The following is a 22,128-nucleotide window of genomic DNA, read 5'->3' on the forward strand; positions in this document are numbered from 1 at the left end:
AGATAGAAATCTGGTGAGGAGACTTGAGCAACTATCTACAATACAGGGGGATCTATGTGATTCACCTTTAAAGTGGTCTAAGACTTCTTGTACGACTTACTTACGAATCAAGGAGGAAATATTAGTTCTATGAAAGATTAATTTTGGCTAATGCATTCCCACTATTCCTTCATGATTTTAACTACCAACCAATTCCTTACCCATGTCAGTAGAATGTCTACATTTAAAATGTATTGCATGGAAAAGAACTTAGCTACATCCTTGTGTTATCACAGTTAATAAAAAAAATAGCCACAATGGTCCAAGATTTCATGCAAAAGGGGAATTATTTAAGAAAAAATGCAATAAAAATAAATCTTTGCTTTGTTTCCTTAACCTGATATTGGCTGAGTTGCAGCTGATTTTAAATTACTTAATGGTGTCAAATGTGAGGGGAATTTATGTATCAGTTATTTGAGGACTAATTCACTCTCCAACCTCCTGCATAGTCTGTCAACAATGAAGTTTGTGAAGCATCATCTCATCTTCAAATCAGAAATATTGCAGTTTTTATTTGGAATATAGCATCTGAGTACAGTGAAACAAAGTTAAAATTTTATGTGAATAACCATTTGTTTGGATCTAATTTGGACAACTTTTGTTCAAAAATTTAGTTGATTAACACACAATATTTTTATTGCAAATTTCCAGCAGACACCCAGCTTTCAAATTCTTTTGAACCTTTAATTGCCTTACTTCCCTTATTACCAATTTCTTTCTCTTAACATTATCACTCCTTTTGTCATTTAATCTCCATCATCTTCCAACCTATCATAGACCTTCAAAGAAACGCAGGGAGACTGCCACATCGATCATCCTTCTGTCTCCAAAGATGCTACTTGACCTGCTAAGTTCTTCCAGCAGTTTGTTTTTGGATCCATCCTGCACCTACAGCCTGCTTTGTCTCTCTCAGCGACCTTCCCTTTTGTCCTCTTCGCTTTTCATTGCATCTTAAACATTAGTTAATCTCTTACAGCTAACTTGTTAGCTGCCATTAACAAGCCTTCCCTATACTCTCCGGTTGAATCAATCTTCATCATTTATTTTCTCTTGGTCTCCACTCTACCACAGACATTAGCGTTCTCTTAGCCCCCTTTCCTGCAAGTTTAAACATTTTTTAGCCAGTTCTACAAAAAGGTAAGTGATCTGAAACACTTTCTCTCCATCCTTCCACCCCACAGACACTGCCTTTCTGCTGAATATATCCAGTTCATTCTCTTAATGTTTTTTTTCATATAATTGAAACAATGTATAAATACAATACCTCTTAGCCATGTGCACGTCTGCTTTATATTTACCAGATCAATAGATTTAAACAAGATCATGTATTGCACCATTATAAAAAATATCGTGAAAAGCAAATCTATCTTCAGGTATTTTTTTCTAATTACTTTAACAGGACAAACACAATGTTATCCAGTTTCCTACTTAGAAAGCTGACAGGGGCTGTGAAAGGGGTTTTCTTTTCTAAAATCAATGCATTAGGATCAGAGTTAGCACGAAAGACACCAGTAACCGAAAAGCGCGTAATTTCCAAGCTGTGTTTTGCCAAAGGAAATGGTTCTATCGATGCAGACTCCCAGCATACAGCAGGCATTAACAATAAAACAATGAAGTGGATTTTTTTGTGAACTGGAGAAAGTAATTTTTAAAAATGCCTTAAACTGAGCCAAAATATGTTGCTCAAAAGATCATTTCATGTGACTGTACTTGCTATGGAATTTTAAAGCGAAGTAATAACAACTACAGAGGGCCTTCTGTTTTGAAAAACCAATGAAGAACAAAGAAGACTTTTCATCTCTCTTACTGGAAACCCATGGATTTAAGACTAGTTCAAATACTTACATTCTCTGAACATGACATCATGGCAGACCCTTAAGTCCTGTGATGAACTCTCCCCAAACCATCCCCTCCTCATTCCTGCCCTACAACACGTATGTACACCCATTGTTTTCACGTGTCCTTGATATTTCAGGCAATAAAGGTGATTCTAAACCAATGAACAACATTCATGCGAGTACCCCATAGCAAGACCTTATTTTATGTTAATATTTATAATTCAGAAACATTGTTTCTTGAAAAAAACACATTAAAAGCCTATTTTGTTTTCCAGATTTCACTATTCTAGACATCTTTTTACTTGTGCCTTATTGCAGTTTATACCTCAAGATTATATTTCAGATTTGTTATTTCAGTTTGCTGGCGAACAAGAGTTTACCTGAAATTTGTTGCATTATAAATCTATTCAATACAAAAGCATTGTCAAATGACTAAGGCTGACATTGTCATTATTTTCAAACAATAAATGTAAAATGATCTAAAAAATGCAACATCTGGTTCACGTGAAAAACCAAAGAAGGCAGTTACAGGGCAATAATCTAATTTAATCTTAAAAATAATGACAAAGAATTAAAAGTCTCCTGCCAATAACTTTGTAATTTAGGACATTCCCAAAACATAAATCAGAGAGGCTTCAAAATTTTTTTCACAAAATGGATCAACAACTGCATAGAAATGGGATAATTTAAGTTTAGACGTGTATTCTATGTATCACCTTAAATTGTAATAAACAATGCCTTGCACAAAATGAAGGTTCATTGATCAAAGTTTTTCACATCAGCCAGATATATTTTTAATCGGCATCTCAAGAGAAAATTTTACCTTTTAGCACATTGATAGCCAGATGGACAGTATTAATGAAATGGAAAGATGAATTCCCACCGACTCGTGCAGTGGTTACAAGATGTAATGTCATAATTAAGCTTGGAGAAAATTAAGTATAATATTAAAGATAAAAAGTTTCAGTTTGACAAGGTATGGGGTACATTTATTGAATATTGTCATAATTCCCATTTTAGAGGATTTGGGTGCTCTAGGGCTGTTCCATCTGTCTTCTAGAGGTCGTGACATGATCCATCTCTTTATTTTTCCTGTAACCTTGATTAGAGGGTGGGGTAGCTTAGTTTTATTTTTTTCTTCTTTTTTCTTTTAGATAAGTAGATTTGTTGGTTTAATTATAATTATCCTGTATAATATCTCTTCTTTTTAAGATCTTATTAAGAAATATTGTGATTTGTTGAAATAGTAATTAATTGATTTATATGTGTAATTACCTTAATAGATAATCACAATAAATATTAAGGGATGGAATGTATATGTTATATTTTGTCTTGCTTTTTAATATTTTGTATATGGATGGTTATGTTAAACTCAAAAATATTTTATGCCAATATTTATTTACAAAACACATTCTTTTCATTATCCATGTTGCAGAGAGGTAGATATGCATATGAATTTCTCTAGTAAAGGTAAGAAAACACCACCCACATTTAAAGTCTCGCTGCAAATGCAGCTGAAGAACATGAACACAACTTTTCCTTTTGGAAAAGGATCGAAATACTATAGTTTCACTCGCATGAATCTTATAATTCACTAAGAGTGTTTTATTCCATCAAGAACTTCTCTTCCTTTTTATTATTTATATGTCACATCAGCCTCAAAGCCAAGTACCTAAGTCGCACACTTTGGCCTGCAGTTCTAGACAAGTTGAAATAGGTACAGTATGTGCCAACGGGTCAGGGATAGCTGTTTGATCAATGTTCCTGCCATACCATTCTTTTAATGGATGTCAGATTCATCAGTATATTAATCAAATATAAAAACACATTGAAATACAGATGCAGGAATAAACCAACTGTCTTCTTTAGTCTGGCTCGACTAATCAGTTAGCATGGTGCCTGATTTAACCTTGGCTTTAAAATAACTCCACCTTATGGCGCCAGCAATTGGGACTGTGGTTCAAATCCCGCGCTGTCTGTAAAGAGTTTGTACATTCTCCCCGTGTCTATGTGAATTTTCTCTTGTGGGCTCTGGTTTCCTCTCACCATTCAAAATGTACCAGGGATGTTGGATAACGGGGTGTAAATTGGATGGCATGGACTCATTGACCGAAATGCCATGTAACCATGCAGTATGTCTAAAAAAAATTAAAGCTCTCTGTGAAAGATCATTCAAAAGTGTTACCATCTTCTGAGATAAAAATTTTGTCCTAGTTTCTATTTCAAATTATTGATCCCTTATTCTGAATAGGTATGTAAAATCATGAACCGCTTGTTTAAAATTAATGGGAACAATCTTTTTCCCATTATGAAGGTGTTTCAAACCAGAAAGCATGAAACTATAGAATATACAGCACAGGAGACAGGCCATTCAGCCCTTCTAGTAGTCTGTGCTGAAAAATCACTCGCTAGTCTCACTGACCTGCACCCATTTGATAACCTTCCAGATCTCTCCCACCCATGTATCTATCCAATGTTTTCTTAAAACTTAAGAGTGAGCCTGCATTTACCACATCAGATGACAGCTTGTTCCATACTTCCACCACTCTCTGAATGAAGAAAGTCCCCCAATGTCCCCCAAACCTTTCCCCTTTCACACTAGAGCCATGACCTCTCGCATTTATCTCTCCCAATCTAAGTGGAAACAGCCTACTTGCATTTATTCTGTCTATACCCCTGATAATTTTGTAAACCTTTATCAAATCTCCCCTCATTCTTCTATACTCCAAGGAATAAAGTTCTAATCTGTTTAATCTTTCCCTTTATCTCAACTCCTGAAGACCTGGCAACATCTTAGTAAATCTTCTCTGCATTCTTTCAATCTTACTGATATAATTTCTGTAATTTGGAGACCAGAACTGCACACAATACTTCAAATTTGGCCTCACCAATGTCTTATACAACCTCACCATAACATCCCAACTCCTGTACTCAGTACTTTGATTTATGAAGGCCAAGATGCCAAAAGATTTGTTTACAATCCTCTCTATCTGTGACACCACTTTCAGGGAATTATGTATCTGTATTCCAACATCCTTTTGCTCCTCTAGACTCCTCAGTGCCCTACTATTTACTAGGGATGTCCTATCTTGGTTTGTCCTTCCAAATGCAACACTTCACACTTGTCTACATTAAATACCACCTGCCATTTTCTGGCCCATTTCTCCAGATTGTCTAAATCATGTGCAAGCTTTGAAAGCCTTCCTCATGGTCCACAACACCTCCAATATTAGTCTCAGCAAACTTGCTGATCCAATTTACCATATTATCATCCAGATCATTGATATAGACAACAAACAATAATGGTCCCAGCATTGATCCCTGAGGCACACCACTAATCACAGGCCTTCAGTGTGAGAAGCATCATCCACTACCATTCTGTCTTCTCCCATTCAGCCAATTTCAAATCCATTTTACAACCTCTCCAATGGATACCTAGTGTCTGAACCTTCTGAACTTGCCTTCCATGTCTCTCTCTTTGGCTTGGCTTTGCGGACGAAGATTTATGGAGGGGGTAAATGTCCACGTCAGCTGCAGGCTCGATTGTGGCTGACAAGTCCGATGTGGGACAGGCAGACACGGTTGCAGCGGTTGCAGGGGAAAATTGGTTGGTTGGGGTTGGGTGTTGGGTTTTTCCTTCTTTGTCTTTTGTCAGTGAGGTGGGCTCTGCGGTCTTCTTCAAAGGAGGTTGCTACCCGCCGAACTGTGAGGCGCCAAGGTGCACGGTTTGAGGCGATATCAGCCCACTTGTCAATGTGGCAGGCACCAAGATACTTCTTTAGGCAGTCCTTGTACCTCTTCTTTGGTGCACCTCTGTCACGGTGGCCAGTGGAGAGCTCGCCATATAACACGATCTTGGGAAGGCGATGGTCCTCCATTCTGGAGACGTGACCCACCCAGCGCAGCTGGATCTTCAGCAGCGTGGACTCGATGCTGTCGGCCTCTGCCATCTCGAGTACTTCGATGTTAGGGATGAAGGCGCTCCAATGAATGTTGAGGATGGAGCGGAGACAACGCTGGTGGAAGCATTCTAGGAGCCATAGGTGATGCCGGTAGAGGACCCATGATTTGGAGCCGAACAGGAGTGTGGGTATGACAACGCCTCTGTATACGCTTATCTTTGTGAGGTTTTTCAGTTGGTTGTTTTCCCAGACTCTTTTGTGTAGTCTTCCAAAGGCGCTATTTGCCTTGGCAAGTCTGTTGTCTATCTCGTTGTCGATCCTTGCATCTGATGAAATGGTGCAGCCGAGATAGGTAAACTGGTTGACTTTTTTGAGTTTTGTGTGCCCGATGGAGATGTGGGGGGGCGGGTAGTCATGGTGGGGAGCTGGCTGATGGAGGACCTCAGTTTTCTTCAGGCTGACTTCCAGGCCAAACATTTTGGCAGTTTCCGCAAAACAGGACGTCAAGCGCTGAAGAGCTGGCTCTGAATGGGCAACTAAAGCGGCATCGTCTGCAAAGAGTAGTTCACGGACAAGTTTCTCTTGTGTCGTGGTGTGAGCTTGCAAGCGCCTCAGATTGAAGAGACTGCCATCCGTGCGGTACTGGATGTAAACAGCGTCTTCATTGTTGAGGTCTTTCATGGCTTGGTTCAGCATCATGCTGAAGAAGATTAAAAAGAGGGTTGGTGCGAGAACACAGCCTTGCTTCATGCCATTGTTAATGGAGAAGGGTCCATGTGGGACCTTGTCAAAGGCCTTACTAAAGTCCATGTAGACAACATCGACAACCTTCTTGGTAACCTCCTCAAAAAACTCTATAAGATTGGTTAAACATAACCTACTATGCACAAAGCCAAGATGACTATCCTTAATCAGCCCTTGGCTGTCCAAATACTTGTATATCCAATCTCTCAGAACACCCTCCAATAATTTACCTATTACTGGCCTGTAATTTCCTGCTTTACTTTTGGAGCCTTTTTTAAACAATGGGACAACATGAGCTCCCTTCCAATCCTCCAGCATCTCACCTGTGGATAAGGATTTTAAAATATTTCTGCCAGAGTCCCTGCAATTTCTACACTCATTCCCTCGGACCTTGAAGGAGACATCTTGTCAGGTCCAGGAGATTTATCTACCTTTATTTACTGTAATCTCTATATACTCCATGCCACTATTGTTGGTTTCCCTTCCTTCCTTATACACTCTGCCAGTTCCCAGAGTAAATACTGATGCAAAAAACTGTTTAAGGTCTCCCCTATCTTGTGAGGCTCCACACACAAACAACAACTTTGATCTTCTAGGGGACCAATTTTGTCCCTTACTATCCTCTTATTCTCAACATACTTGTAGCAGCCCCTTGGGTTTACCTTCACATTATTTGCCAAAGCAACCTCATGTCTTCTTTATGCCGTGCTGATTTCCTTCTTAAGAATTTTCTTATATTTTCTATACTCTTCTAGTACCTTATTTGCTCCTTGACACTTATACCTGCTCTACACCTCTCTCTTCCTCTTAACCAGATCACCAATATCTCTTGGGTTCCCTATGCCTGTTAACTTTGCCTTTAATCCTGACTGGAACATGCAAACTCTGCACTCTCAAAATTTTGCCTTTGAAGGACATATCCTTGCCAGAAAACAAATGATCCCAATTGACTCTCCCTAGATCCTTTTTCATTTCCACAAAATTGGCCTTTCTCCAATTTAGAATCTCAGCTTGAGGACCAGGCCTATCCTTCTCCATAATTGACTTGAAATTAATGACATTATGGTCACTGGACCCAAAATGTTCATCTATAAATTACTGACATCTATGTTAGGCACTGCCTCCAAGAAAGCAGCCAACAACATAAAGGACTCCATCACTATGGTCGCAACCTCTCGGTTCAAGAACAGCTCCTTTCCAACAGGCATCATGCTCTTGAACCTCCCTTGTTACACTAATTAGGGACTGCTCCGGCACCAAAAAAGGACTGTCTGCCCTGTTGCGATCACTCTTTTATTGCTCTATGATAACTGTGAATATTATCTTACATACTCTTTTTAATTCAATTTATGTATACTAATGTAGCTTTTTGCATGCAGTACCCACTTGACTGCAACAAGTAAAAATTTTGATGCATAAGCACACAAAAAATGTATGCGACAATAAACTCATTATCGTGATAGATATTTAGTTAACATCTGGCTGTTAAATTATGATTTCTTGCTTTCTATTTCCCTCCTATATTGAAAATGTAGATAATTTTCCTATTTCACCAATTAATTTTTTCAGTTAAAGAAAGCATGTTTCACTGGAAATAAGTGGCAACTGACAGCATTGTAAAATAAATTATTCAATAGGTTTTATCGGCATGGATTGAGATCAGTAACTTAATCAAGTTAAGTTTTAGCCAAACTATACTTTATGATTCTGGGCATTTTTGTTCTGATGTATGCTACTGATGCCCAGAATATACATATTTGGATGTATATTACTGCAAATATATCAGTAATCTGAAGCATGGACTGGAGAACTCAAACTGGATTAGCAACCAAGTCTGAGCGCAACAGCTGAGGAATTTAAATTTGAGTAATGGAATACATTTAATAATAGTGATGTTGAAACTACCAGATTATTGTAACAATCCATCTGTTGTCTCATTCTCTTCATCTGAATGAAATTTACCATGTCTATAATTGACCCTAGACCCAGCATTGTAGTTCATTTTTAACTTCTCCACAGTTCAAGGACAACTAGGAATAGACAACAAATTACATAAATCATGATCAAATACAACAAAAGTTCAAATATCACACATTTTTTGAAAAAAATATATGCACAAATAAAGATGACCCAACTTTAGATGAACACAGCGTTTCGACAAGTTAACAGCTGACGTACCTGCACTGGTGCCTGCACCAGTTGTTGTGAGGTCCCCACCCAAGAGGCCACCTAAGATTGAAAGCATAGGGTCTGATTACGAACAATAACAGGAAAACATGTTTAAGAGCAGACCCAAGCTAAAATGTATGATTAGAAAAACACATAACATAAAACCACAATCAACATGGGGACGATTTCCTTTGTGTATTGTAAGCAACATTCTGTTCCAATTAAAAGGGGTTAATGCTTTTGCAAAACATGGTACACTGATGAAATCTTCGTCTGATATGAGGTCAATTGTTATTTTTTTGATATGTATGAATATTCCTAAAAAATATGTATATATACTCGATATGCAAATGTGGTCAATATCTTGTACAGGCAGTCCTGGGTTATGAACGTCTAACTTACGGACATCTTGTACTTGTGAACAGACTATGTGCAACTTCAGCGGTTCATCGCCTCAAGGAAGAAGAACACCGTCCTCCATTTGGAGTTGGATCACGTTGCCATTAACAAAGTTGCTTGCTAGCCTGTAGTTTAGTGCAAGGAAAGGCTCGAAACCTCTTCAATGATTTAAAAGCTGCATGTGCAGCAAGTTCCAACTTACTTACAAATTTGACTTGAAGACAGACCTAGGAATGGATCTCGTTTGTATCCCAGGGATTGCCTGTTCTTGTTAACCTCATGACTTTTTGTCATATGTGATCACTGACATTTTTCTAAAAACTTTGAAAGAGCAATGACCCCTCATTTGAAATTCACAAATCTTGTGCATTTTCAGGAAAAAATTACTTCTGCATTATCAAAAAACAAAAAAAATGTAGAGTTTCAAATTTCATTGTCAAAGACTACAGCAATGTTAATTCCTCAGAGGATGTTAATGTCTCATTGATTTATTATTCAAGAACAGAATAAAATATTTTTATTGAGCACTAGAGGGCAGCAAAGTATGTCCCACTGATAAATGACAAACTGAACAAAGGTTTGCATAAGTTGCATGAGCAGGTTTTACAATTGCTGTTTTTGAGTACGAGCTGTTACCTCAGTGCCACTCTTTATTCTGAAAAATGAAATAGATTTTCTTTTGTGGCTGAAGTACAATAATTTCATGAAACAAATCAAACTCTGGTGGCGCAAAAATCACTAATTGGTTTTGCTGGCTCTTTTACATCTCTCTGATTTCCATCGACAACAAGCATATCCTCTGCATGAAAAATGAATAGTATTGTGTCATGTGACTAAGTGAATCATAGTGATTCTGCTAAATTATAACAATACTTATTCAAGCAAAGAGGGAAGTGGCAATTAGGTATGAGAAAAGAATTGCTTCTTCTGTTGGAACACTGTTGTTGGGGGAATGGTTGGAACATTATCTCCATTACAAGATTCCTGGGCAACCATAGCCTCTTGTCAGTACTTCAGGTCTTTTCCCCCATTTCAGTAGCTGTTTGCGTTAATTTAACATTTTATGTTTCTTCAATTTGTCTCATTATGTCTTCAACTGCATTACGTTTATATCATCACTTGTCAGCATCTGTTTTTCATTTAATGAGCATTTTCTTATGTGCCATGCTTTCCTCCCCCCTCCCCATTCTCCTGTTGTTTCTTTTAAAAGTGTTGTCTTTTGCAATATTTTTTAGTTTTCATGAAAGGTGCAAGTCTGTAATATCCATTTATTGTTGAGTTCTTCCACCATTCTTTCTGATTTTGGTTTCATAATTTACCTCCTTTACGTTCTTTGTAACCTTGCCAGTGTTCTCAGTTGCGAGGCATGGCCTTACACTGCAGTTTTTCAGCAAATTAAATCTTCCAAAGCTTGCCAACATAGGACCCTAAATACAGCACACCCTGGTCTCAGTAAATTGTTTCTGCTTCTCTTTATAATCAGGAGTATACAATTCTTTTCTGTGCTTAATAACGAATGTAAACTGCTCCCTTTTAATGTGCCAAACATATGTAATATACCAGATGCTTAGAATAAGCACAATACTGACCTTGTTTCATTAGGCAATTACTTAGCATGAAAGTCAGTGAATTTTACCTGCGTTTCCAGCGCTTGGTGGTCGTTGCGTTACTCCTGGAGACATGCTGTTCCTCTGCAGAGAAGGATGACCCAGTGGCATTAGGTTGTGATTTCCAAGCGAGCTACCTTGGCTGCTGTAAACCAGGCTGTTTTGGTTGGACACTGGGATGGAAACTGGCATCTCAAAGTTAGGTGGAGGAACAGCCTGTACAACAGAAAAGGATGGGAAAAAATAGGGGGGGGGGGGGGGGAGGAATAATGAGTGTCATAACCAAATCTGCATTAAGTTCTGATTAAAAATGTAGTTTGAATGGTTTGTACCCTTAACTGTCAATGACTTTTTCTCTACAGTGACGCTCTATTTTAACAAATTTGCTTTGTTAGGATAACGGTTTTCATGAAATTACCTAAGATTCTTTCAACATTATGCAGAATTTTTAAAGAAGCCAAGCTAAATAGAGCAATTTAGATAACCGGAAAGAATTTGAAGGAAATGTTCAATAATGCAGAATTAACTTTTCTTTGCAAACATTCCGAATGTAACGTAATGAGATGAAATTTTAAAGTAATGATAGGTTTCAAAATGGAGTGAGATGAGTTCTTGAGACCTTCAAATTAAAGATGATGGATAAAAATTACAATGAATTGATATTAGTTACAACAGTTTTTGGAGCTTATCTGTTTGTCTTTGGAGTTCAATGAAATTTTCTTTCTATTTTGCTTTATATTTCTCTTCTCTGAATTTTTCCTTCATCCAAGATACTATCCTGTATTTTTGAAAGGGGTGGAGGGGAGAGGCTTTGATGGTGGTGGGGAATGTTATTATTGGGTGGAATACAAGAGATACAGTAACAATAAGGTTTGGTAGTAACAAATCTGGACTGCAGCATTAATTAGTCTTGATCAATATCCATATTAAGTTGCTAAATTAATTCTCAGGTGGGGAGAAATACAGTGGAATACAATGGAATTTGGCCACTTGGAGCTTTTTCAAGCTGATACAATGCAAGATGGCTCGAGGGGAAATGAATGATATTACCTACTGCATTGACCTCACAAACACACTATAGCGGGTACATTTTTACTCTCCTACCAGTTGATGGGAAAAGGGGGAGAACATTAAAAAAAGATTAGTGCAAATGACAGTTGGCACAGACACAATGACCCATGTGGCCTTGTCCCATGCTATACAACTCAATGATAATCTTTCATCAGAAATTGAGACTACAATGCTGGTTTCCTAAAATTAACCCCAAAACTATGAACACTTTGTATCTCTTTTTTGTTAAACATAGCCTGCTAACCACCCTCTCCTCCCTAAAACTGATGCAGCAGTAAGGTATCATACTAACATTCCTTGCCATCATCAGGGCAGATGGTCAGGAAGAATAAAAATAGCACACATTTGCGCCTTCTTTAGGAAATGAACTCATCCCAAAATAGAAGTCTTGTCAACAACAAGGCAGACTAGAAAGCATATGCCACGGTTTACTACATGTCAGAACAGGCTGCCAGGAATTTCAAGTTCTGTATAATGTAAATGCAAGCCATTGTTGGTCGTGTTGCAGGTCAGCCTACCCTGGTTATTTTCTCTGTCATGGCAAGATGGCAGCTTTAGTGTTTATAAGAACACGAATAAGTCAAATCTGATAGAAGAATGTTCTTTAATTTATAGCTGCCATTTACCTTACAGTGATGCCACCATTGCCATTTCATCTTAACCCTGTATAGTCCCCTGGGATAGCAGATAATTCTCACAAAATGGTTGCCCACAGGGTAAGCAGAGGCACAGAGGCATTCCAGACTAAATAGCTGCTGGGAGCATGATGGCCACACACCTTTTTCCTGATTACAGGCAAACGAAACAGCTTTCAGATTGTTTCCCTACATGATATTTTTGACTTCTAGCTCTGCAAGACAATTCTAGTTAATTTTTGTCAATACAAAAATCCTATTATATTAAATTCAATCCAAAGTATACTTTTTTCATATCATTAACATGCAGAAACAATTCTGATTGATATTGGTAATGTACAAACTTGTTATCTAAAGTGCCTAAAAACAACTTGAATAGAGTACTTCCTTCATTTGTGTATACAGGTAATAATGGAACACAATAAATTATTTGTATCTAGTGATTCCAAAGAGGCATAAAAATCTCTTTATATAATCAGAAGTATTTGGAAAGAAGAGGTAATCAAATTTAGCACAATTCTTGTACCAATTTAGAAACTTCAAGCTTATAATTTTTATTGCATTGTAATTCCAAGTTTCTTTTGATGTAATAATTTCCCTGAATGATAGCAGAACAAATTAAACCACGTTTCCTTCATTTATTCCTACAATTATTTCACAAATTCCTAGATATTACCCAACCCTGATTGTTTTTGACGGTGATGGAGTCACCTTCTTAAACTAATGAAGGTAATCCCACATTATTATTACATGGTCAGTCATAGAACACAGAATCAAATTCTCTAACTCACTATATCCATGATGACCATGTACACTGATCCCATTTTCCAGCATTTGACTCAAGTGCTTTTCCAAGTACCTCCACATTGTGGCGAGAGTGTCCGTCTTCATTAGCCTCCCAGTAAATGTGTTCCAGATTCAAAATGAATGAAAGACATCTTCCTCACATTTCCTCTAAGCCTTATGACCATGATCTCAAAGTTATGCCCTCTTACTTTATAGACTTGTTTATGGGAAAATGTTTTTTTTTTCCATTTTAATTTTGTTCACTTCAAACAACTTGTCCTTTAGCCTCCTTCACTCCATGCTAAATCAGCCCAGTCTATCTCGTCTCTCTTCAAAATTCAGGTGCTCTGACCCGGCAATGTGAAGCTCTTCTGCACCATCTCTGGTGCCAATGCATTTTTTTTCCTGAAGAATGGCAACTGCAGTGCACTACTTATTAGGAAGTTCCAAGATTTAGGCCTTGTGATCAATGATGTATTTTTCAAGTCAGAATGCTGTGTGAATTGAGGAGAATCTGCAAAGGATGGACATTTCATCTGCCTGCGCGTCTTATGGAGAACCGAGTGTTCCAGTTAATGGTGGGGAAAACTAATATTTAGGATGGTGATGAATGCCATCAATATGGACTGTCCATTTTGGAAACTGTACTCATCCAACCAAATCATTTTATTCATGAACTGTGTCTTTGGCATGCCAGGACAAGTCACTCACGCACGCACACCCTGGGATACCCAGTTTTTGCCCTTCTCTTTTTGTCATTGTGTGGCTGGCCCAGTTGTGCTTCTAGTCGAATTTTCCAGGTTTTGAAGGGGATGGGTATGGTGATACTAATGCAATTCATTGCGCTGTCTCTTATTAAAAATGGCCATTGTAACTTTATTTCACATGGATCCTTTAATACCACATTGGTGCAGGAAAAAATCAAATTAGTTATGCAAACATGCAGAAATATATAAATCCCCATTTTATTAAGAACCATCATTAGATTTAAATTATAAATGCATCTTTGCAGTAGACACAGTCAATCTAAAACAGCAGGTCATAAAGCCTTCACATTAAAATGAAATTGATCTGATCGGAAACAAAAATATCGTGTGATATCATGGAATATCATATTTCTTGAACATAGAAACTTGGTAACGAAGGTTGAATAATAGATCAAGAGCAAAATCAATCTGTGGGAAGAACTCAGCGGGTCAAGCAGCATCAGTGAGAGAAAAAATGATGACATCTTTATCTTCCACTTATGTTGCCCAACCCACCGAGTTCCTCCTGAACTTTTTTTTTCCATATTTCAGCACCTGCAATCTCTTGTCTGCTCAATAATTCAAGAAACTTTGAGGAATGTTCAGTTTTCTAATGATGCAAATTCTCTTTCATTGGTGAGGCAGACAAAAGTCAAGGAAATACCTCAGTCAAGTGGGGTGACTCCATGGGTAGCATTCTTGCTTTGATTTAGAAGACTGTAGCCTGAAATTATGCTCCAGAGACACAAACACAAACACCTAGCATGATATTCTTTCTACCTGACGGCATGCTACATTGTTGGAGGTAGTGTCTTTCACAAGACGTTCATAAAGTGTACTCTTCCAGATGCAGGTATATGCTCTTGGAGGATGTCAGAAAAGTTATCCTTGGAACCTTGGCCAATGATTATCCTTTAAATATATTTAAATCATATACATGAACAGAAAGTGTAAAAGCATGTCAAGCAACATCTCTGGAGAGAGTCAGTATTAATGGACCTGAAATATTAACAATGGCTACATCTCCAAAGCTGCTGCTTGGCTGCCATCCCCAGCATATATTTTTCTTTTGTATAGGTTTCAGATATCCCTGCCTCTGTAGTATGTTACTTTTGGATCATTGAATCACTGCATCTGCTATGGACAAATTAGTCATTACATTTGTTAGAATGCACAGGGAATGCACTTCAAAGGGAATTCATTGTCTGTAAAGCACATTGAGAAACCCTGAGTTTATGGAAGGTGCTTTATATATGGAAGTTTTTTTTTCATTCACGATACAGTGTTTCAGTGAGTTAGAGGACTATAAAAATATTCACTTAAAGTTTCTTTGTGGATACTGAGCAGAAAAAAAAAAGGTTTAATTTCACAAGGAAAGAATAAAAAGTACACAGTGTGTGAAGAATTGATTTACAGCTCAGGATAGCATTAGAAAAGGCACACTCCAATTCTCTACAGTCTGCTATTGAAATCACTGGGAAAACCTAAGTGGATTGGGTGAGGAGGGGTATAAAAGGATATTGCAAAAAGTTTTGAGTTATTGCCTCGCACACATTTTTATCTGCCATCCCAGCTTCATTCTGTAGTTTTGACTTGCTATCATTTTTATTGTTTAAGCATTACAAGCTGTTCCCCAAGACCATTCAGACATTTAACTCTTTATTTTCATTTATTATTATGGCTTCGCTGCAGTTTGCCATTTCACCTTGCCTCAGTACCCACCCTTTTGTGGGTAAGGCAGTTTGAAATGGTGACGCTGCACCACCTTTTAGCAGGCTGCCATTTTGACGGTGCCACCCTTCCAGTTTGAAATGATTGCATTTCGTACTGGGACTGGGATACTCTGCTCTCTTTTAACCACTCTGATCATAACATGAACTGTTACACTAATGCTGGAAGCCGTGAAACCAACTTTATACCATCATTTTAAAATCACACTGCCATAATTTTTTTGTGCATATTTCGAACCTCACATTGAATTTAAGATCAAAAATAAAATTCTGGATCAATTATATCATTGTGTTAAGAAAAAAAAAACTATTTGGCTTATCATGATCAGAACCGTAGATTTAAAAGTAAAGAAAATATGAAACCCACTTTAGCAGGTCACACACTATTACAAGGTGGCCATCATGGTAAAGCCCTTCATTCATGCAACAATATGCACATGCATAAATTATGTTATTTCTCTCAGGTTTTCTGGCTAGGCATATGAATGGCTATATGTGTTGAGGTTTTGGTTTAGTTGTCAATAAAATAGCTTAGTGTTAAGGCAGAAAAATAGAATGTTCTTGACGGGATGCAAAGCAATTTTTCTAATCCTGTTAAATCACCCCAGCACACAAAGTGTTTGAATTTCATCAACAGGATTTCATGCAGACTGACTCTCTACACAGCAAGCAGTTAGCTTTAACCCTTTGAATACAGTATCAGGTTTCATTTTTAGATGCAAACTTTGCATTTTTGAGATAATGTTTTACTTTTAATATTAAACAAAAATAATTGATCAATCAGACTAGTTTAATGAATTTTTTTTAAAGGGTGCAGTTATAGAGTCATAGGCATGTCATTTGTGTATTTTATAGGATATAGTTTACAGGATAATAATATCAGTACGTAAAATGCACCATGGCTTTGTGCAAGTCACAGCCACGACTTGAAACAATTATTTTGTGCTACAAACCAGACAAATGTTTGGTAAGCCAATAAAGGCAATTAAATGAAAAAGTGCACTCCTCTGGTTGGTACCTATAACCTCTAAAATTCTCATCTGCACAATGGCGGTTGGGGAATAAGGATGGGAAATGTGCTGTGTGTGAAAATACATTTCCTCAGTTATTTTCAACATTTTTGTTGTAAATGAAAATGGATGCCATTTGAGGTATTTTTAAAAAAATCAAGGACATCTGTTTAAATCTAGGTTAGAAATTTGAAGAAGTCGTCTTCGTCCAGTGAATAGGCGGCACAGTTGGTGTAGCGGTCAGCGCAATGCTGTTACAGTGCCAGGGATTGGTGTTCGAATTCTGCACTGTCTGTAAGGTGTTTGTACATTCTCCCCGTGTCTGCATGGCTTTTGCCCAGGAGCTCCGGTTTCCTCCCACCATTCAAAATGTACCAGGGGTTGTAGGTCAACTGGGTGTAATTGGATGGCACAGGCTCATGGGCTGATAGGTCCTGTTAGTGAGCTGTATGTATAAAATTAAATTTGAAATGGTGCCACGCTGCACTTGGATAAATGGCACTGCAGCACGATATAGCACTGAAATCTGCCACACAGAACCGGATTTTATGACCACCATTATGTGAGTTACAAGGACATGGAATGGAGGAGGATAAGGAACTACAATAATGAAACCTGAATCAGAAAGTTGTAAGTTGGCAAATTACCAGAGCATTGCAGCAGGTGCTCACCATCATTTCTGGCCTTTACAATTATTGATCAACTGTCCTTTAAGTGACATGAGGAGTGAGCAGAAAAGGAACTGAGTTTTGAGATTCACAAAGAATCAAAATTAAAGTGATGTAAGAAAACAGTTGGGAAGAGAAATGTTCATTTTTGAGAGATGGAACATTAATTAGTCACGAGTCATTTCTTAGATGTATGTATATGTATTTCACAATATGATGGTGAAATCTTCACTGCAAAAATGTACTTAAATAAATTCAAATTATTAAAAAAAAATTGCTTTCTTACTATTATAAAAAATGTATCCCAATGAAAACTCCATGATTATTAGTATGTATGTATAATGAGACAGTGTTTTGGAGAGACGTGTTTTGATGAACAAAAAGTATCAATGACGTTTTAGAATCTTTTCACTTAAATATTCTGTCCAATGAAACGTAAGAAATTGTTACTCAAACAGGTTGGCTGTGCATGTTCTAGTTGGGAGAGCACATCTTATCTATGGATCAGTATAATCTGATTTTCACACGGAATATATAATTCCTTGTCTGTCACTTCCTTTGTGGTTTTCTTTGAAGTCTTTTTTATTCTTGGTTGTTATATTCATCATGGTATATTGAAGTTCAAATATTTTAAAGGTAGACTTGGTGTTTGTAGAATTTGTTGATCATTTTATTATTAATTTTAGATTCTCACAGCTCAAATATTTTAAATTATATTCAAATATTCAAAGATGCAGGTCAAAGGGCACATGAAACTATTTTAATGAGATGATAACTAACTGCTTTAAAGGGCGTATGTTAGTTATTATCCAATTTTCAAGTATTTTGTTTATACCCTACATATTAATAGACTGAGATGTAATTTATATGCAAGAAACCTGCACTGAAAGGGTAAATTACCTCATCAGTTATTAGCAGAGCAGCCATCTAACTCACGGTACTTACAGGTATTTTATGATTCCTGATCATATTATCAAACTCTTCATTAATTTTTTTGTATTTTTCTTCAGTGCGTGGGGTGAGCGCATAAGAGGAGTCGGGATCAGGGCTGTCACAGCCTTTGTTTTCTTTCTTGTTCAATGCCTGCCAGATTCAGAGAAATATCAAAAGTAAAAATAAAGGAGGGCCCTTGTACTTACACACAATCTTTGCCTGCTGATCATTAGATCAATATCTTCATTTATTTTTCTGCACTTCTCATCAGACTCAGGGCTGTGACCCACTGAATCGTCTGCGTCTGGGTCTGGGCTGTCACACCCATTTAGTCCCTTCTTTCTCAATGTCTGAAATACATAATTTGTAAAGTTCAAACTTCTGCACCAATTATAAGGGACACAGCGGAATAAAGGATTTTTAAACTCTGAGGGATTTTGATAAATTCTACAGTCAATTTAAGATCAAAGTATAAGAAAGTATACAAAATGAAAAACAAGATATTTTAATGTTACTAATCTTCAAAATGGTGCATATTAATTTCACACATATGTCAATCATATCTTTGGATGATTACAATCTTTTTTTCTATTGGAATAATGTAGCACTATAATTTTCAACTGAACAATGCACATAATTGAAACAGACTTTTATTATTCCGAGGTTACATAACAGCTGGTTCCTGTTATGACCTATTGGGGGATGAAATAAAAATCTTAGCTTTAAAAGGGAGAATTTCTTCTCCCATATCATTGGCGCCAAAAATATTTTCTGGAAATATTAACAATTCTATAGAGAAAGCAAAACATATGATACTGTTCTCCTTCTTTGAAAATAAAAATGCAATGGATAAAATTTACATTTTGATTAATTTTTAGAGAGTGATTTACTATTTTTGCAGCAACCCTAGAGGAGGTCTAGAACAAACTCATTCAATTATCATAATTTGTGGTTAGTGTCATTATCCATGAGAACACTTGTTTACAAAGATTTAGTGAGCTCTGCAGAATAAACTTGTTTTATTCCATCATAGCTTTCAGCTTGCTGTCATCCAAAAGGGATCTATGGTATTCAAAAACAATAAAATCATACATGACACTGAAATGAACTACAAAAAATTTACAGATGACAAATGAGGAATTTATTTAAAAAATCCCTAGATTCTAGTCATTTACCAAAAGGCAAAAGAAAAAGAAATGGCATCACGTATACGCAGAGAACATAGTGCAGGCCCTTTGGCTCACAGTGTTGCGCCAACCTATATAAACCTACTCAACAATATAAACTTTCCCTACCTCACACCCATAACCCTCCTTTTTTCTTGCATCCATGTGCCTATCCAAGAGTCTTTTAAATGTCCCTACTGTACCAGCCTCCACCACCACCCCTGGCAATGCATTCCAGGCACCCACTACTCTTTATGTAAGAAACTTACCCCTGATGTCACCCTTCACCTTATTAGATATCCTCTGGTATTTGGTACTGTCACCCTGGGAAAAAGATGCTGGTTATCCAACCTATCTATGCCTCTCATAATCTTAAAGACCTCTATTAAGCCACCCCTCATCCTTCTTCATTCCAAAAGAGAGAAGACCAAGCTCTGTTAACCATGTCTCATAAGACACATCTCCAATCCAGGACACATCCTCTCTCTAAAGCTATTACATCCTTCCTGCAATGAGGCAACTGAACAGATCTGAACAAAAGAAAAATAATACACAAAAATAAAAACAATCTTTACCATGTGCTGAGAAATTCTCTACTGTGGTGCAACAATTTTGTGTGAGGCAAAACGAATTCAGTCATAAACCCATTTGCTAAACATTGCATGGATTATCAAATTTATTCAAGTTTCCTCCAAGCATAAAAGAACTATTTTCAGTGGAGAAACAATGCATTCTGTGCTACTAAAAAGGTACAGACATACCTGATCAGTGCCCAAGTCAAGCATGTGGATCACCCACTGTTCCTTTTAAAAATTTTACTTACCCCTCATCTCCAAGCTAATCTTGCCTCAACCACCCATGTTCCATTTTAATCCTTGAAATTCCAATTTCCTCATTCTGAATAAAATTTCAACTTTCTCTCTCATCTGTATTATGTGCATCTGCCAAGTGCACTGCCATCAATTCTGAACTATCGAAGTAGAGATATTAGAGGAATGTCCTTGATGTACACAGTTGTTCGGGCCATACACATAGAGCAAGAAAAAAAAAATTCAAATAAAAGTAAAAGCTGATGTTAAATTGGTTTTTTGAAATGCTTTCTGTGGAAGAGCATGGAATATAGATACTAATATCTAGAGTTCTGGACTTTACTGCTCATGTCAGTATTAAAATAGTGAATTGTAAAAAAAAAAGTAGAATTCTGCCTGGCTCAGAGGTAAAAGAATCTCAGGGTGGTATGTGATGTCATGTATGTACTCTGACAATAAATCTGAACTTTGAACACTGTGGCTTCAATGCTATTACAAACAAATTCCAATGGTAAATACAAGAAATGTATTTACTACCATTTTGGTGTGCTGAGGTGCGCTGGTTGCATGAAGCTGCAATGTCATGTGTAAATGTGTAACCATCTCCCTGGTTCAAATGATATCTCAGCTGCCAGCACTTAGCCATGTATCTGAGATCTCGGTTGCCATCCTTAAAAGGATCTTGCATGCAACACAAGGCTCTACTATCACCAATTATAGAGTGCTAATGCACAAAGAACACTTAATAGAGGGGAGGAAATATGCTCCAAGATTCATGAAGAGACCTTGTATAACTGGTGGATAATGACTCTTAAATCATCTTGCCCCATTTGCCTTATTCTGTAGGCTGGAGGAAAAGACAACAAAACTTTTGCTTCTTGAACATAGAGCTGAGGTTACTTTCCTATTATAGCAATGAGCAACAAACAGCGAGCTGTGGTATTCACCTTCTTTATAGGTAGCCCCTTGAATCAATGTTGATTTTTCCACTCCATTTTGAAGAGGTTTTGAGGTGGCTGACCAATGTGGGTCCAACTGAATCTATGACTATTACAAGAGTTGCTTGACGTGTGAAATAAGTGTGCAATTTATGAAGTGGTGTGCTCCTTCCACCACAAATACTGGACTTGTATAGGTTCCCTGCAAATAGACTTGAGCCTCTTCACACTATATTGAATGTTTTTTCTTCATTTTCTGCATCATGGGCCATTGAGTCTTGTGATTCAGTAGGGATGCGACAGCAATCTTTTCCTTAGAGAGGATTCACAGTGGTAACTGGTTGGAATGATCCTGAAGCCAAGATGGTGTCTCTGACCTGAATCTAGCCAGGTGCAAGGTTGCACATGTGGTATCGGATCTCATTACACACAATATTGGTGAAATGTAGCTTGTGTAAATGTACATCCTCAGAAAAGTATAGCTCCAAATATGGGTTCCTATAAAGTTTGGGTCTCAAATTTGATGAACCCTTCTTTATTTTCACCCATGTGCTTACTGTAGTAAATGTGGTGTCCCCTGACATTGATTTTTGGTTTAAATGTGTATCAGCAAAAGGTGTGTTAGTTTTCAACAAATATTCACTGGAAATCAGTTTTATGTGGAAATATGCACAACCAATCTGGAGAGTAAATAATGATGCTGAAGAGTGATGTATAATAGACTTGCAAAGAATGTAGTTTGAGTGTGATCACCCAATAAGTAATGTGAATCCAGGGGAAATAGCATTAGTTTACTGTTCCATAAGTAACCAATGACCACTAATTTTTCAAACTATGAGTTTAAAATCATGTTGGAAAGATAAACACATTGCTTACAGTTGAATGACATTGGGGTGAATTTCACATCACAACAATGTTTCTCTTTGTAAACTCAAGGT

General features: G+C 37.3%; 1 protein-coding gene across 10 annotated transcripts in view; it reads right to left on the reverse strand.

Moving 5' to 3' along the window:
* mef2cb (myocyte enhancer factor 2cb) overlaps window positions 1–22,128 on the reverse strand; it is a 270,409-nt gene that overhangs the window by 43,049 nt on the left and 205,232 nt on the right. For 7 of the 10 annotated variants that reach the window (XM_069890549.1, XM_069890557.1, XM_069890585.1 and 4 more), the window contains 3 exons: window positions 18,484–18,627; window positions 10,728–10,914; window positions 8,702–8,752 (listed from right to left, as the gene is read on the reverse strand). In XM_069890549.1, coding sequence (XP_069746650.1) covers window positions 8,702–8,752; window positions 10,728–10,914; window positions 18,484–18,627 — 382 coding nt within the window. Of the gene's footprint in view, window positions 1–8,701; window positions 8,753–10,727; window positions 10,915–18,289; window positions 18,428–18,483; window positions 18,628–22,128 lie in introns of all 10 variants that reach the window. The other 3 variants (XM_069890591.1, XM_069890576.1, XM_069890597.1) reach the window with 2 other exon arrangements.

The sequence above is a fragment of the Narcine bancroftii genome, chromosome 1 (assembly GCF_036971445.1).
Source record: "Narcine bancroftii isolate sNarBan1 chromosome 1, sNarBan1.hap1, whole genome shotgun sequence".
NCBI lineage: Eukaryota > Metazoa > Chordata > Chondrichthyes > Torpediniformes > Narcinidae > Narcine > Narcine bancroftii.